The sequence below is a fragment of the Chanos chanos genome, chromosome 10, assembly GCF_902362185.1.
Source record: "Chanos chanos chromosome 10, fChaCha1.1, whole genome shotgun sequence".
Lineage (NCBI taxonomy): Eukaryota > Metazoa > Chordata > Actinopteri > Gonorynchiformes > Chanidae > Chanos > Chanos chanos.
The window spans coordinates 15,829,505-15,845,706 of NC_044504.1; the positions used below are offsets into that span (position 1 = coordinate 15,829,505).

The 16,202-nt window shown below is 40.3% G+C and overlaps 2 protein-coding genes across 4 annotated transcripts in view; both read right to left on the reverse strand.

Annotated features, from left to right (window-relative positions):
• The window catches only part of ktn1 (kinectin 1), a 31,506-nt gene extending 26,132 nt beyond the window's left edge, over positions 1–5,374 (reverse strand). For all 3 annotated transcript variants that reach the window (XM_030786079.1, XM_030786078.1, XM_030786077.1), the window contains exon 1: positions 5,288–5,374. The gene's annotated coding sequence lies outside the window, so the exon portion shown is untranslated. The remainder of the gene's footprint in view (positions 1–5,287) is intronic.
• Positions 5,375–5,893: 519 nt separating this feature from the next.
• On the reverse strand, positions 5,894–16,023 carry msh4 (mutS homolog 4). Its single transcript, XM_030787399.1, has 21 exons — positions 15,795–16,023; positions 15,458–15,571; positions 15,025–15,191; positions 14,610–14,720; positions 14,222–14,337; positions 13,479–13,652; positions 13,201–13,330; positions 12,978–13,020; positions 12,408–12,475; positions 11,876–11,950; positions 9,858–9,922; positions 9,405–9,574; positions 9,119–9,255; positions 8,863–8,966; positions 8,405–8,529; positions 7,676–7,876; positions 7,223–7,341; positions 6,947–7,075; positions 6,593–6,767; positions 6,275–6,363; positions 5,894–6,088 (listed from the first exon to the last, which is right to left on the reverse strand). Exons 1-21 carry the CDS (start codon positions 16,021–16,023, stop codon positions 5,894–5,896), a joined length of 2,736 nt encoding a protein of 911 aa, XP_030643259.1.
• Between the last annotated feature and the right edge of the window lie 179 nt (positions 16,024–16,202).

The window sequence follows — 16,202 nt, forward strand, 5'->3', positions numbered from 1 at the left end:
TCTTGTGTGATCGTTACAGTATAAACAAAATGAACCCCACAAAACCTGTCTCCGTAACAGCTAATGTTATTCAAAATCAGGTCTTATCATAGTATATCACATCAACTGAACATAAATATTTCACAGGAATCTCACTGTAAATTCATGGAATGACAAAACTGGCTGAGCGAGGTGTGTTCTGCAGGTACTTTTGACCTATACAAAAATCTAGGGGCAAAAAAAACCAACAAAAAAACTAGGGCATAGACTAGAGCAGAGTTGTTACACGGGACTTAAAAGGCAAGAGCGTGATGAGGTCCATGAAGTCCCAGTGATCTAAAACTAGCAGCAGTCTAGTGAGAGAGACCTCCTACGCAAGTGAGTTTGATAATCTGATTAACCTAATGGTCTATTTCAGAGAAATAACTTTCCACTGCTGCTGCACGTCAGTTCCCCGTCACAACATTCGCTGTCAGTTCTGAAAGTGACAAAAACTAAAAGCCCACGAGGGGGGCAGGCAGTGACAGTATTAGAGCAATGGACTACAATAAAAATATCCCCTTCCCCCTATATACCCTTTACATATCACAAACCTATTTGACTACATATCACAAACCTATTTGACTAACAAAAACACTGTACTCCTGTGAAATAAACACATATGCTACAGGCTTTTCTAGGTAGCTTTGTGGACATGGTTAAGTATGAAGTGCCTACAGTTTCAGTTACTGGATTCTTCATAAATATAACAATTTAAGCTTTTTGGCCAATATAAGGTTGTCAACAGGACTGTCATCCTTTTACTAAGAACCGACGAACATAAAAGCAAATACAGGCACTCTGGAAAGAAACTCTTATACCAAATTTATGGCAACTGCTTTTTTTTTTAAAGAACACAATTCCTGCTTATATCAGCCATTGGTAAGCCACGCTGACGCCAGTGGCTTACCCGAAGACTGTTTCAGAAATGTGACAAAGAGCTAAATGACAAAAAAAAAAAAAAAAGTGTTACAAAAGGAACTTCAACTATCTCTCATTCTTATCGTGCATTCAGCTGTGGGAATCTCTGAAAGGTTCACTCCTCAGTTCACTTAACAGAACAAGACCTCGTGCAGACATGTAAAAACACCAAGAGCCATTACCACCAGGGACCGACTCATTATCGTCTTTGTGTTCAGTCTGAGATGTAAAAAAAAAAAAAAAAAAAAAATCCTGTTAAATAAGATTCATCATGAACTGTGAGCTAGCTCTTTGTGATTAAAAAAAAAAGGTCTTAGAGTGTCACATCTTATGAGAGAACTTTGAATAAAGCAGATAAGGGAAAAAAAGCGATTTGTAATAGACTTCATACATAAGTGACGTGTGTGTAGGGCGTGTACTGGAGATCATTCACACTGAAGTTGACGAATCTATTCAGCCTGACCAGTGAACTATGGACAAACAAATGGGATCAAGAACGTTTGCGATTCCAGAGTGAAAAACGAACACGCAGTGTTCAGCCTTAGTTCAGAAGGATGTTTGCCCTTTCTAAAGGAACACTCATCCTGAGCACACAGTACCGATAAAGAAGCCCTTATATTTTAAGAGTGCAGTCTCAGACAAGATATAACTAGTCCAATTTTCCTTAATTATTAAACATTCATTCCAGAAAGTAAGAGAATTCTGAGCCTGTCTTGGAATCTGCAAGCTTCCCCGTGGCTATATACTGGATGACATGCTCATTGTGAAACAGTCTTCAGTCCTGTGTCACAGACAAAAAAAAAAAAAGCACACATGGACAGAAAAATGCGCATATGTGCATAGAAAAACAACTGCCTTGAGGCTTGACCAACAGCCTGGCTAAAGACTGTCAACAGCTTTCCATAACGTGTCCAAGACTAACACTCTCGCCCTCCTTTCTTAAAAAGACAATGGCTCATCATGAAAACAAGCACATTTCTACAGATAGGGCAATAAAGACTTTACTCTCTCGTACACACACACACACACAAAAACATGTTTGTGAATGTGCATGTGCATAACGCACACCTACACACCCACACACACTCACGCAGTCCAAGGAACAGTGAACAGGATGGAAATGGGTGTGTTGAATAAGTGACATAATAGTTGCTGGATTTAAAAACACCCTTGCCCTGAATCATAATATGCTGTGTGGAGAAGCCTTGTAGAAACAAAGCCCCAGAGCACACAGGGGAGTTATACTGCTGTGAAGTCTCTATATAAAATAAAGTAGATCCTCTGGCACAGTTTTTCCACATCTTTTTTTTTCTCCCCCCATTGGGTACTAAAGGTTTCAAAGAGAGAGCAGTGAGAGAGAGTCCTTTGGTCTGGAAAACGTGGAGGATGAGACAATGCTTTCTCGGACGAATGGATACATGGAATCCCGCTGCTTTACAAGTCATGTGTGCTTTAAGAAACAGAGTAGACGCCCTATAAAACGATTTCTCTCTCTCTTTTTCCAGGTAGCAGGCTGCTACTGCCCAAAGTGGTGTGCTTTTGTGTGTGTGTTATACACAAACTCTTAAAATGAAATGGAAAAAAACCCCAAAAAAAACACTGCACCACACTGACAATGTCTGAACACTATTCTCAAGCCTGTGAACTGGACCGTGAATTGAGGCGTTGTTTCTTGTGAGTGGTTTCTATATAAGCATGTGTGAACGAGATCTGTGCATCCCGTACAGTCAAACGGCTACTGAGAAACCATGTTATAGCAACCAGAGCACATCTATCAGTTCTACTGCACAGTAGGTTGTTATTCCTACACTACATCTTAGGTAATAAAAAAAAAAAAATGAAAGGGTAAGAGTCATTCAGGCCAAGCCAGGAGAGCAGCTAAGCACGGCATAGGCAGAGACCTGTCACACATCATATTACTCCAGAGCCTGTGGCTGATAAGGTATCACAGTAGCACAACCCATGAACACAAATAGTACCACCCTCTTCAGCCATGCTGGGACACAGCCTGCAGTTTCCAGCTTATACGGGTCAGCATGTGTCTACAGGCATGGGATGTGGTCGTTGGAAATTAATAAACACACAGAACGAAGACAGAGAATCTTAGGTACCAAAAAAGTAATACACATATGTGAATAGTACAACACTAATACACAGACTCAGGTTAGTGAACTGAAGGTTAATTGCTGTGCTAGTCACCCTGCTTATTAAACTGTTATCTGATCAGTGTTTTATCCTTTTCCATGCTAGTCCAGCAGTATATGCCTGTACTGTATGTTTTTCACTGATTTACCGATGCTAGGCTTCATGGGTGTGCACCTTGATTAACATTTAACTGTAGCCATAAAACCTATGATGGTGTCTTGGCTATTTTAACATGTGAGTGGACTTGATCTTGCCCCACCAGTGGAAGAGATCAAAACTCCTCTGTCTGAAAGTGCTATATTCCACTCTGGAAGACCACATTAATTGTAAAAGCCCAGTGCAGCTTGTACTAAGCTGTCTTAGTCAGATAAAGCTGGAAGCATGCTGTTTGAGTCAGATAAAACTCAAACTCCTCAATCATTGCCTCTTATCATTTCTGAGTCACTAAACAGCAGAAATCCAAGTCAGTGACATATCACTCCTCGGGCTCATTTTCAAATCATTTATTTCCTTGGGCTCTCCAGCCTAAAGCAGGTAGATGAACTAACACAGCAGAAGCCCTAAAAACTCTTTCTTTTCCCCAACTCTCCTGCCACATGTCTGAATACACTGTTAACATGTAACTCAATCAAGCAGATAAGTGTGTTGCAATACAATAAATTACTGAGTGAGCAGGCCACACATCCTCATGTGTTACTTTTTTTTTTATTCAGTCTTGTTGGTTATGTCTTTAGTTCAAATGTACAACACATTAATGGACAGTGTATAATTTCAGTAAAGCTGACCCTTGTACAGTTGAGAGATTTGTCTATGCAAATCACTATGGTCAAAGGGAGGAGCCATAATTTACAGTACAGTGAAATGCCTGCCCAGCTCAAAGACTCCTTCTAGCACCACCTCCCACACTCAAGGCCACTAATGGCCTCCTCCATGAAGCCTCCAGGGTTAAAAGCAGAGTATGTTGTCATCTATTTATTACCCAGTTCCCAACAGCATACAGTATTGTCTCAATATTCCCCGACCAGAACAATAGCCACAAGGGAGGACCAAATACAATGAAAACTTTAATTAACTTTAAAGCAGGGTAGGAAAACCAGAAAGATTTCCTTCACTGCACTATGTTCGCTGGTTATGCAATAGCATATACTGTAATTGAGCTGAAATGTTTGTATCTAACCCAGACAACACAACCATGTAAAGACTTCGGGTTTTTTTTTTTTTCAACTTCGAAGTGGACGCTAGGTAGCTGTTCTTCAGTGGTATGGTCACTACACATCAATACGTGACTGTATACAGTAACATACAGTCAGTACTATGAAACATGAGTCATTTGTAGAATACATGAACGTCATGATGGTGGATGATGTGTATATTTTCTTCGAATGCTTCGGTGCCTGCTCATAAAGCGCTTCCAAGCTATTATAAGACACCAAACACCCAGCTAATCATTTCCGCTCAGATATATATCCAGGGTAAGCTAACTTACTCAGCACAGGGATGAAACCACATGTCACTGTTGGCACGAAATAACCGGGGTCTTGGCAATAAATTACTTTTTCTCTTAAGTGAGGTATTTGGCATAACGTCACTCGACACTGCCTGACGGTCTCGTCTTGAGACATTGACGAGGGACACGCTGTGGTCGCCCAAACTGGGTCAGGCGTTTGACATGCTGTTACACGTAGTGCTGACCAGTTAGCTCCTAAGACTGATTATCATCTCAAATTCGGAGTTAACAAGCTCACTACAATACAAAGTGGCCAGGTTAATCGTATAACAAAAGGAGTAACGCAAATTATCTAAGTATCCGATTCCGGCTTCAAGTACGAACTGACTCACCGGCTTCGGCTGAAATGGAGGTGATGGGATTCTATAGACAAATTAGCCGACTAGCTAATGACACTTCAGCGTGGTCAGTTAATTGAGTTAACTGACCACTGAACGGACCAAACTGAGTTTATAGTTGGTGTTGGCTATAGCGATGACACCTGCAGTCGACCATGATGAAGGCCTGACCCTGCCCAACCCCGTGTCTCTGGCAATGTATCAGACCTACGACTGTCTCCCGACTCTCTGGCATGGCCACACTGGATCGGTGGTAGGCCGTATAATCATTACTAGCTACCAAGATGCTTGTCTATCTTGCTGCTTGTATTAGTCTCGGCATTTCAGTTACTAAAATGAGTAAGAGCATCGAACATACCTTGTCTGATTTCGATGATACAACTAATGTTGAAATGAAATGGCGTTCCGAGCGGTGTACTATGGACAGCGGCTCCGGTTCAACACTGCACGTCCGTCTTGTTTCAGTTTAGCGGGGGCGGGTCGGTCGGTAGTCTGTAGCTGACAATGCGATGGGACGGGCAGAGAACTCTGCGTGCGAACGCAACTAGGATCTCGTAGGGGGCAGTGCCTCTCGCGATAAGGAGAAAGTGATTTGTCACAGCATGAAAGATAAGCATCGGCATTTAAACCTATTCTACAAATTACTCCCTAAAACGAGCCGCAAAACCTACTGCGTGTCAGATGCCATCTCTTGAACTTCTGACATGGATTCAGAGCCTGAAAGTTATATCACCAGTCACTTCTGTCAGATTTAACACAGCAACAATTTATTTCCCTTTCTATAATCACAAATACAGTGGGAAGCATTTTCAGTGATAGTGGCATTACTTTGCACTAAATCTCTCACGCTGCCTCCCACCTCATTTGTTTTCATTGTTTTCAACCTTCTTTTTTCTATCTTTAAGCAAACACATTCCTTACTCCTTACTCACTGGCATCACTCCCCTAACCACCCCACAGACTATCACTCCTCTGTGTTCATTTCCACAGTGTCTCTTGCCATCTGTATCTCTGCCTCATATTGTTTCTTCAAGCCTTTCAAGTAGAGACGCAGGCTTTCCTGGTCTAACCGGGAGCTCCTGGCTGTTTGTAACAATCTAGTGGCAAGATTGTGCACTGCCCTCTGCTGACGTGTAGCAGGATCGCTATAATTTTTAGCCTTTGGACACAAAGAGAGAGCCATCTGTCACATAGACCAAGGGTTTCTGACTTCATATCACAATATGAAATGATACTTATGTTGTCTGTTTACACATTAAATTGTGTTGTCCAGTGAGCTTTATATTTAAAAAGCTGAAAGCAGAGGGCCACATGATTTTCTAATGAAGGAAAAACTAAAACCTACCCATAACTTTTGGTTGATTTTGGCTGCAATAATCTTTGCTTCTTGGATAATGCTGGGAGACATTGCTGTCATCTCTGCTGCTCTGATACCTTTAGATCAAACAAAAGTAAAAAAACAAAAAAAACAAAAACAAAAAAAAGCTAATGATTTGCATACAGACTCATTAAACTGTCAGACACTTACACCCTCCTCACACAGAGAATACTCCAATGCACTCAAATGATGATCATTTCAAAATCATTCAAAAGTCCGTGGTGCATCAGAACCACTGAACTGTCTCACTCATGTTGTGGCTTCTAGAGGACATGTTTTACTCACCGTAGCTGCGCTCCCCCGAGCAGCCACGGCTCAGCACGTAAGTGTACACCACCGTCTCTCTGGCCGACTCTCCTGAACGGCTATGCTGGACCTGCATGTGCTGGTTCTCCACATTAGAGTAGAGAGTTTCTAACTGACACAGCTCGAGGAAATGTGTGGCAAAGAGAGTGAAGGCCTACGAGACACAGCAGGCACACACACACACACACATTTTGCAAGCCGTCTCTAGTAATTCAGTACTATTTCAATACGGTCAGTCATGAACGTCAGATATATATCCTTGAGAAGTCACATTTTTTGGCCCTTGTCTATGGATATGAATGCATTAAAGACTGCATTGACTGACTTGTGCACCTTCAGTTTGAGAAGGTACTCGCAGATGGCATGACAAATGCCAATGCCCTCCTCAGTGCTGGTGCCACGCCCAAGCTCATCGATAATAATGAGCGATCTATCACTTGCGTTGTGGATTATGTAGGATATCTGACAGAGAATGATACAATATTTAGTTGTCTGGTTGTTAATATTGAAACTGCTGAAGTGACGGTTGCTAAGGAAGAGGCTTTAACCTTTCTATCATTAAATATTAAATGAATTGTTGGCAGTATAGATTTCATATATACATAAAACCTCTTTCATTTCAACCATAAACGTCGATGAGTTGGTCTCAAAGTCATCGTCGACTCCTATCCTGGTGAAGATCTGGTCAGCAATACGAAAGGAGGCATACTCAGCAGGCACAAATGACCCTGTTACGAAAATTACACTTTATTTTTCTCATTCGTAATTGTAGGGCTTGTGTGTTTCTTACATCACTACTGGCATAATTGGGACTGACTAGGGAAAAGCGGATGTTTAAAAAGTGCTCTGACTCGTAAGTAATGAGTGTGGCTTTGAAGCCTGTCCATTAAGTTGTCCATTAATTCAACAAACTGAATTCAACAAACTGAAAAAAAAAAACCAGTTAAATTGATACTATTTGTTCAGAAAAACTGTTCAGTGTTCTCACAGTTACACACTAGTAGTCCTCAAAATTAAAAACAATGGGTTACAGTATACTGGCATGGACACAAACATACAAACCTATCTGAGCCATGATCTGACAGAGGGCAACCTGTTTAAGGTAGGTGGACTTGCCACTCATATTGGGGCCTGTGATGATGACAAAGTTGCCAGCCTCGGAGATGTAGGTGTTGTTGGAAATGGGTTGCTGCCCAGCAATGCGTTCCAGGATAGGATGACGACCCTGCTTGATGGCCAGAGTATCGGTGAACTCAGGACGCACTGTAGGGGTTAGATGATAGGTCAAGCCTTAGACAGTCTTAAAATACTTTTGAGTTCACAGCCTAGGATATAAGAAGAGAGCTGATACATCCAGATAAAGAGATACAGAGTGTGATGGAAAATATTCTGTAAATCATTCAAATTTTGTAATGTTGAGTAACTCGTGGATGAATGATTGAAGGCTTTTTAATTATTTCCATCTGCTCCAAAGTTCTGTGGTAAACTGAATTACAAAATGGTGTCCTACATTCTTTGTGTGTTTAATTTATGACATGGCAGCACCTACTATGATAACAAATTACCTATAATCTTGCCTGTTGGTATAACCTGCTGTTATGAAAGTTAGAAAGACCTAATTATGTTTTGAAAAGTCAGGAAAACCAGAGACCTGAGCACTGTTCAGAATAAGCATAAGAGAGCAGAGACGGCCAGAGAGTTTTAATGATGGAGCACTTCTCCCAGTAACGGAAATCCACCAGCGAATTTCATCGTGTGTGGTATGAATATCTGAAGTTTTTTTTAACTAACCGTACTCTGAGACAGTGCAGGCCATTGCAAGTGAGAGCAGCATGTCAAGCATCGACACAGCGTCAGAGAGTTTATACAGGCAGTGGATGTGTTCATGAACCACACTCAGCAGCTGACAAATCACCCTACAGAGGAGCAGGAGGACAATGTGAGTTTTGTGGCATTACTGTTAAAGTACCTGACAGAAATCATGGCAAACCAGCCATTTTCCCCATAATGTCAGAGCGAAGGTTCATCTAGAAATCAGTGGGTCAGATAACATGAATATCAAAAGTCTGAGAGTCCTGAAAGACAGGAGGAACCAAATGTAGGGAACATATATGTATATATTCATCCATGACTAACATCTTCCTGCAGAAGCCATGTTTGATACATCTTTCCATCAAATACAGCCGCTCTGGTTACTGCGTATGGTCTTTATCCAGAGGACACATGAGTGATTGGACATGATAACTTACACATACGACACATGATAGATCTCTCTCAGAGCTTCATCACAGCGGTCATTCATCTTTATCAGGTCTAGAGTCGTGAAGCTGTAGTTGTTCTTGTATTTGGTAACCTATCATAGGAATTAACTAATCAGTTAATATAACTTAAATATTGCTTTTCTATTTAGATTTCTAAAATTCATATTTGGTTCAAATAAAGTGTGGCATTCATAAATGTGTATGAAGTGCATATAGTGAATCAGTAGAAGGAGACTGCTCTTACTTTAATGAACTCTGATGGGAGCTGTCCATCAGGTAAGGCCACACCATCCAGCTTCATTTGCATAAAGAATCCACGTGTCGTGCTAAAGCTAGTCCTCAGGGGTATGCCATACTTTTCTCCGATTTGATTGACCAACCCTGGCCGTCAAAACAAAACAATCACAACTCATAATCAAATAACCTTCTTGAAGTAGTGGTAAGAACACCCCTGATCAGAACCACAGTGTTATGTGCATTAGCATGACATGTGAAATCACACACTGTTCATTTAATTTGTATGTAATCACCTGCTATGTCATCTACAATCTCGGTGTAGGCCCGTCTGGCGATGTCCAGAAATTCGTTGATGTTAGGCCGCACGGCGTAGCACTTCTGAGTGCGCATGTTTAGAGAGTTCTTTGTGCCGTAGGCCTCATCATTTATCACTCTCTTAATCTCCTCCAGGATCCTCTCAAATCTGAGCCAACACAAGGCCAGAACCACAGAGGAATACACAAGAGAACACATGATTGCCTCGTCATCTGTAGTCATTAAACAAGTTCTTTATCTATGAAAGGTCTGATTATAAAGGAGAGCAAACTCATGAAACAAACACTGCAGTAACATTGGTGAAACCTCTGATATTCACCAAAAGACTTAACTGACAGTGACAGTAAGCAGGAGGAAAGTGAGATGGCACTAATGCCAGTGGCTGATGCGTGTGTATGGGACCAGTATGAAGTGGAACATAATTGCATTACCTGTAATCCTCCAGTGATGCAGCATAGGCTTTCAACAGAGCGGTTCTGCTGTTCTTCAGTACTACCTGTTCACACAGCCCAAGCTTTGTCATTTATACAAGCATGTGTGAAAAGCCCAGTAGTGTAAATGCTTACAGTCTATCACAAAAGGAAGCAGACTGACTATACAGGGGAAAAAAACAAATGTCCACAAGTACAGAAAGGATTTTTTGGGGTTTTTGGTCGAGGGTTGAACATTCAAAGCATCTCTGCCATATAAAGTGATTCGATTTTGAGTGGCATGTGTTTGCACTGGCAATAAAGTAATGAAAAGGGAAAATGGCAATAAAGTAACACGGACAGAATTTTGCAGGATAACACATATCAAATTAAATGCTCTCTTTGTATTAAACCTCTGGCTACTCAAATTTCAATAAACATTTTACGACTACACTCTCAAAAACATTCATTCATTTTCCAAGCTGCTTAACACGCGAGTACATGAAAGGCCTCTCAAGAACAGAAATGACCAATTAGGTTTGATTATTTCTTATGATTATTTTGGTGATTTCTTAACGATGAACAAACTTGCTTTATCTGTTTACCGAATAACTACATACAAGCTGCACTCCTATGCAGGTAGTTTTCTCCCACAATGACTCAGAAAAGACATGGACGGTATTGCAGTCCTCTAAAAGGTATCACTTGTCTCTCATAAATATAAGTCATTGTTGAAAGTCTGAAATGAGCAGAAGATAAAACCTATGGTGTAATGATGGTTGACTTCTGAATTCTGAAAGGAGATGGTCCCAGGCAACCCCGTTCTTATCTTGTCCATTACTTAACTGAAGTTCCAGAGCAGGTGAGAGACAGGTCAGTGTGACTGTTGTAAATAGTGTATGAAACTGCTGTGACTCAAACAATGCTCTTTGTCATAGACAAATGACGTGTATGTCTGTATGTGTTCCTGTCTTAACAAACTTCCACTAGGAAACTGGATGATTCCTGAATTAAGAAAATATCACTATGTGGTTCTGGCATAACACAGCTTTAAACTGTACGGTGACAAAAATGAAAAAATTAAATTACCACAAAAGACATGAATGAATGTGAGTTAAATTATAAGTTATAACATTATAAGTTTCATGAGTATGCATTAACAGTAAAGACTGATTATCTGTCATTTTTTATCCAACTAAATTTTTATCGAACTGATATGATCAGTTAAGTGATTAATTTTGAATCATGTCACAAAGCTGAAACAGTGTGTTCTCAGTTGTCACCTAACAGTTATCAGACTTTGCACACTACAGGCTCCTGAATGTGAGGACAGACTGATTTTATTAAACAAACAACCCCAGCTCTGCCAGCAGTTTAGTCCTGTCATGTATGTATGGATCAGCTATAATCCCTCTGTTCGTTTCATTTCTGAACAAACAAGTGGAAAATACTGTTTGTTTCTACTCCTATCACCACAGTACAGGTTAGACTCTTATACGAATTAATGTTATCATCAAAACAGTGTCTGTATTGTTTTACATTGGATTTAAAGAGGAGACAAATGTAGGCTATGATAATGTTTGTGTCTAATAATAGTATGTAGTGCGAGAGTCTGTGGGCACATGGGCACATGACGTGTCAGATTTTCCACAGAAGATCCCTGATGACCCTGCCACAACTGCATCGCTGTTTCTCTTAAGACAATACAATCCTTTCACTACTCTCTTAGTTTGTTGACAGTAGACATAATGGCTCTACTGCTGACTAAACTGTCATAATACACTGATGCATGTCTAAATAAAGCATTTGAGACAAAAAAAGGCCCTCATGTTTTTTTGTGGATCAAGTAGTGTAATATTAACATTACTGTTTTGCAGCAATACAGTTAACAGTTATAAATCTGTTAAAGAGGGCCGACTAACAGTCACAAGAAATGACAAAATTTCTATCACTGCTTACATCATTTACATGCCAAATAAGCCATGATTTCTGAATTATTAAGGAAGCTGACAGGCCTAACCACGGAGGAAAATGCTCACCTTCAACGGCTCTACCATTTCCAACGTTTGCTTCAGCTGAATGACCTGCAGTATCTTTGCCTCTGCCACATTCATCTATATGGAGAGGAAATGGTGTCACATTCACATTTCTCAGATTCAGAGGCCCAAACATTTCTCACCTCCATTTAGTTCAGTCCTTTGGGGATGAAAGAGGAATTAAAGCTGACTAAGGTGACAATCTCAGAGGACAGTCATGCTAAATATGGCACAAAGCCATACTTTTATGGGTTCTATTTAACCAAGCCTTGAATGTTTCATAATAACACACTCACACACAATTCTAGGGGTGTCAATCAGACAAAACCAGATAAACAAGTTAACCAGGGCAGAAAACATGTTCTTGACATCTGTTGTGGACCATATTTTTATTTGAATCTAAATGTAAAAGCAGTCAGCGAGAAAAAGAGTGAACACAGGCAGAATGAGGCTGGATCATACTTCTGCATTATTACATGACAATTCATTTTTATGAAATCCTTTTAGAACAAAAGCATAGTGTCTCATCTCATACCGTCTCTTGTTTGGGGAACTGGACAAGGACAGAAAGCAGCTGGTCTATGTCTAGGAAGTGTGCAATAGCTGTAAATATAACCAAAAATTACTTACTTTGTGGATAAACTCTGTAATAAGTCTGTAAAATCACTGAACATTGTTCTGTGATTACACAGTTGAATTTCACAGAAATACTTCATAACAGCGTTTGTACAGTTAAGACACACTGTATAATATGATACTGTTTGGTAATGTATGCCGTGACACGATTCAAAATTCACAACAACTCCCCGATAGAGAAACTACGGTTTTACATAAAAAATAACAAAAATCACAGAAAAAGCAGCACGTTACTCTGTAACACCATTCATATCAAATATGACACATAAATTTGGAAGACGACCAAAGCATCTGAAAAACTTAATGCATCAAATGTAAAACACATCCAAGAAAAAAATGTAATTTGGAGAGAAAAAGGGATTCTTACATTTTTTCATGTACTCACGTGGTAAGGCATTTATAGGCTAATTAGCTTTTCACCCAAATGTTCTAAAAATTTTTTTTGTCTTTTTTTTTTTTTTTGTCTCACCACTCTTCAATCCAAAGAAAAGCTCCTCATCTTCCAGCAGCTCCTATAATGGTAAAAACAGGTGATGAAGAAATGTTCTGTTTCCCAGCTCTCATTACACTGAACTGGGATAAACAAAGTGAATCAGATATACGGGTGCTGGGAAAGACTGGGGACATTGTGCTGTATAGTGGATTAACTGGACTGCACTGATGTAAACTTCAAAGGGATGAACACTGAGTACCTGTACAGTGTCCAGTCGTATGTTGATGGTATCAGTATCCGCTAGCGGTTCCAAAATGTTAGCCCGCAGCCTCCGTTCACCCCCTGGGGTTTTTGTGTAGTTTAACACACCAAGCAGAGAGTGCTCGCTCCTTAACACACAAAAACAAACACTTCAAAACAAACACACTGACATGAAGTATTCCTGAAGAATATCATACAGAGGATGGAAAAAATATCAGGTCACAAAAAACAGACTTAGAGATTTGCTCTCATTCCTGTTTGCTCTCATTCCCAGACCTGTGGTCCCTGTTGTTGATGACTAGCTCCAGGTTGATAGCAGAGGCTGAATCGATCATGGCTGTTTGTTCACTGCCCCTAAAGGTCACTCTCAGAGATTTGGGAGCATAGATAGACTTCTGAAGGAACTCCAGGTACTTCAGTAAGGCAGCAGCAGCTGCTAGACAATAATACCTACGGATGAAAGATAATGTGTAAATTACTCACGATAAGACAAGTGTACAATGTGTCACTGGCAGAATGCAACTTGTCTGATGGCACTGAAAGCATGACCCATTGACATTTGCTATTTTAAGCTCAGATGAACCTCGGATCACCTGAATCTGAAAGTCTTTGTGATTACAGGGGTATTGAACATTGTGAATGAACATGAAATTTAACATACTGTATCTCAGTATAGTTATAAAATTCCACGGCAACACATACGTGATTGCGTGACAACAGTTATGTCACTGTTTAATAATATTAATTAACTGTGATCTTTCTGCAAGCAGTACAGATTTCCACTTGGCTTTTAAGATCACTTCTTACCCTGAACCGAACTCATAAAAGAGTTCATAAGATGTATAAGACATACAAAAATATACAATATTTGTGTCTCTGACTCTCAAGAATAGATCTTCACTTTGTAACTTTTGCTAATAACAGTTAAAGTTGTTATGTAAAACAAAACCCATAAAGACACATGGTGTGAAGTGAACTAAAGGAACGTGACATGACAAAGGAAGAGGAATGGAGCCTACTTGTTCTGCACCTCCATGAGTACAGTGGTGAACTCAGCAGCACAGAATTGCTGAATATATTCTAGTCCTTTCTTCTCATTAAAGTACTTCCTCTGAATGGCAGTGAAAGAGACTGACTGGACAGAATTAAATTCACAAATAAGCTGAATAAATAACAGCTTCTAATTAAAGGTTTTTACACTTTTAATAAAAAAAAAAATGAACATACAGCCTTTTTGTACAATGGCTTAAAACTTCCTGATGTATGATGTTCCCTTTGGTTTGTGGAAGACAATTTAATTCCAGCAAACAAAAAATATAACGAATTTAACCACCACTTGCATTACAGGACTTCTTAATCTCTGTTTTTTTTACCCTAGCCCACATATAAACTGAACAGTTTCAGTACTGAGAAGTTTTCCATTATGAGACTGTAGAGCTTGTTCTCTTGGCCCCTCTCACTGGTCGTGTCTGACATCACAATCTCAAGTGGCATCAGGATATGGAGTTTAGTTATGACCTACAAGGACCCAGAAGAATTTTATTGTTAATTTTCAAAACCATACATGACCTGTTGGTTTATAAATCTGACCAGAATCGAGTAAGGTCTCAGTTAAGGATCAACAAATAGTATACAGAGAGGGTGCATTGATCACCTTTTACCAGCTTCCTGTTTGATCTAACTGCATTTCAAAACTAGGGTGACATGATCATTTTAAATTACTTGATTAATATCAGCTATTCAAACGCAACTGTTTAATTAAAGATCTCTTTCAGTGGGGAAAGCTGACCCCCCCCCACCCCCTTCCCCCAAAGGTTCTTACTTTAGCATAAGTTCCAGTGTCTGCAAATTGGGAGAGCACCAGTTCAGGGCACTTCAGACTGAAACTGGCCATGCCTATCTCTCCCCTAGCAAGACCACGGCCCTCAACCACAGCCACAATAACTGACGCAGCCTGAGTGAATGTTGCAGAGGATGAAGTGGTTGCAGCTGAAGAGAGGAGGAGAGGACAGGATAGGAGAGGACAGGATAGGAGAGGACAGCAGTAAGCCTACGTAGAGAGGAATTAAAGGTCTTCTTCAAAGCCAAGAGTCCTCTAGTTCAAATTTTACACATCTGTTACTATTGCTATCTTGACTGGTAAGAACTTTTGCAGAGATATTCAAATACCTATTGTCTACTAAATTAACATCAGTGAACTGTTTGCTTACTGGTGTGGCCTGTCTGTGGCGTTCGGGCAGAGCGTGAGGTAGTACGTGCAGCCGAGCCGGGTGTCTTCCTCAGGTAGGGGGTACTACTCCGTGCGGTACTATCACTTCTACTTGTGAACATAAAGCTAGCAACGCTTCGCCTCTCGCTAAGGTTGTGATCTACTCCAAAGAAAAAGATTTTTTTTAGCGTGTGTTATCAGAAAATCCATTTTAACTTTTTTTTTTTTAAGAAAAACTAGCCGACCATAAACTATCACCGAAGTAACAGCATGCGCGTGGACATTTTAGTTGTTACTAAAATTTACACAATAAGAAAATCCACCAAGCTAGTCTGACGAACGCTACAAGCTAATCAGCAATCAAGTGCAACCTTGCACCTCACCTCTTGGTTTAGCACCGAAAACTCCTATCGGTGTTGCATCAGAGATCGACCCTGGATACGAGCTGCAACTAGCTCCACCAGAGCCATGCAAACATGATGGCGAGGACAGTCTTGAACTTTGGCGGACGGGTGGTAGACTGGTCGATGGTTGATCGACGGGCGACTCGAAGCTTTGCTCGATGTCCGAGCTATTACCGATAGTTACTTCTTCAGTGCTACTGCGAAACATTTATGCGTCCTATTCAACCTTATACTAAAATTCTGTTGCAGCAATGTGACATTAATCTTAAAATATGAACTGTAGTTCATAAAGATATACACTTTAAAACTGATAGTAAATATGTTCTCCAGACGCACACTTCAGTAGTTCCGTTTTTGTCGTTGAGCAAGCTACTCGAGCAAGCTTCA

Excerpts from the sequence above, each read along its gene's own strand:
- msh4 (XM_030787399.1), bottom strand. The coding sequence starts at position 16,023 with ATGTTTCGCAGTAGCACTGAAGAAGTAACTATCGGTAATAGCTCGGAC. Across the intron at positions 14,721-15,024 it reads ACACTGGAACTTATGCTAAA|GTCATAACTAAACTCCATAT; the intron begins GTAAGAACCTTT and ends GGGTCCTTGTAG. Across the intron at positions 9,256-9,404 it reads GATTGTAGATGACATAGCAG|GGTTGGTCAATCAAATCGGA; the intron begins GTGATTACATAC and ends TTTGACGGCCAG.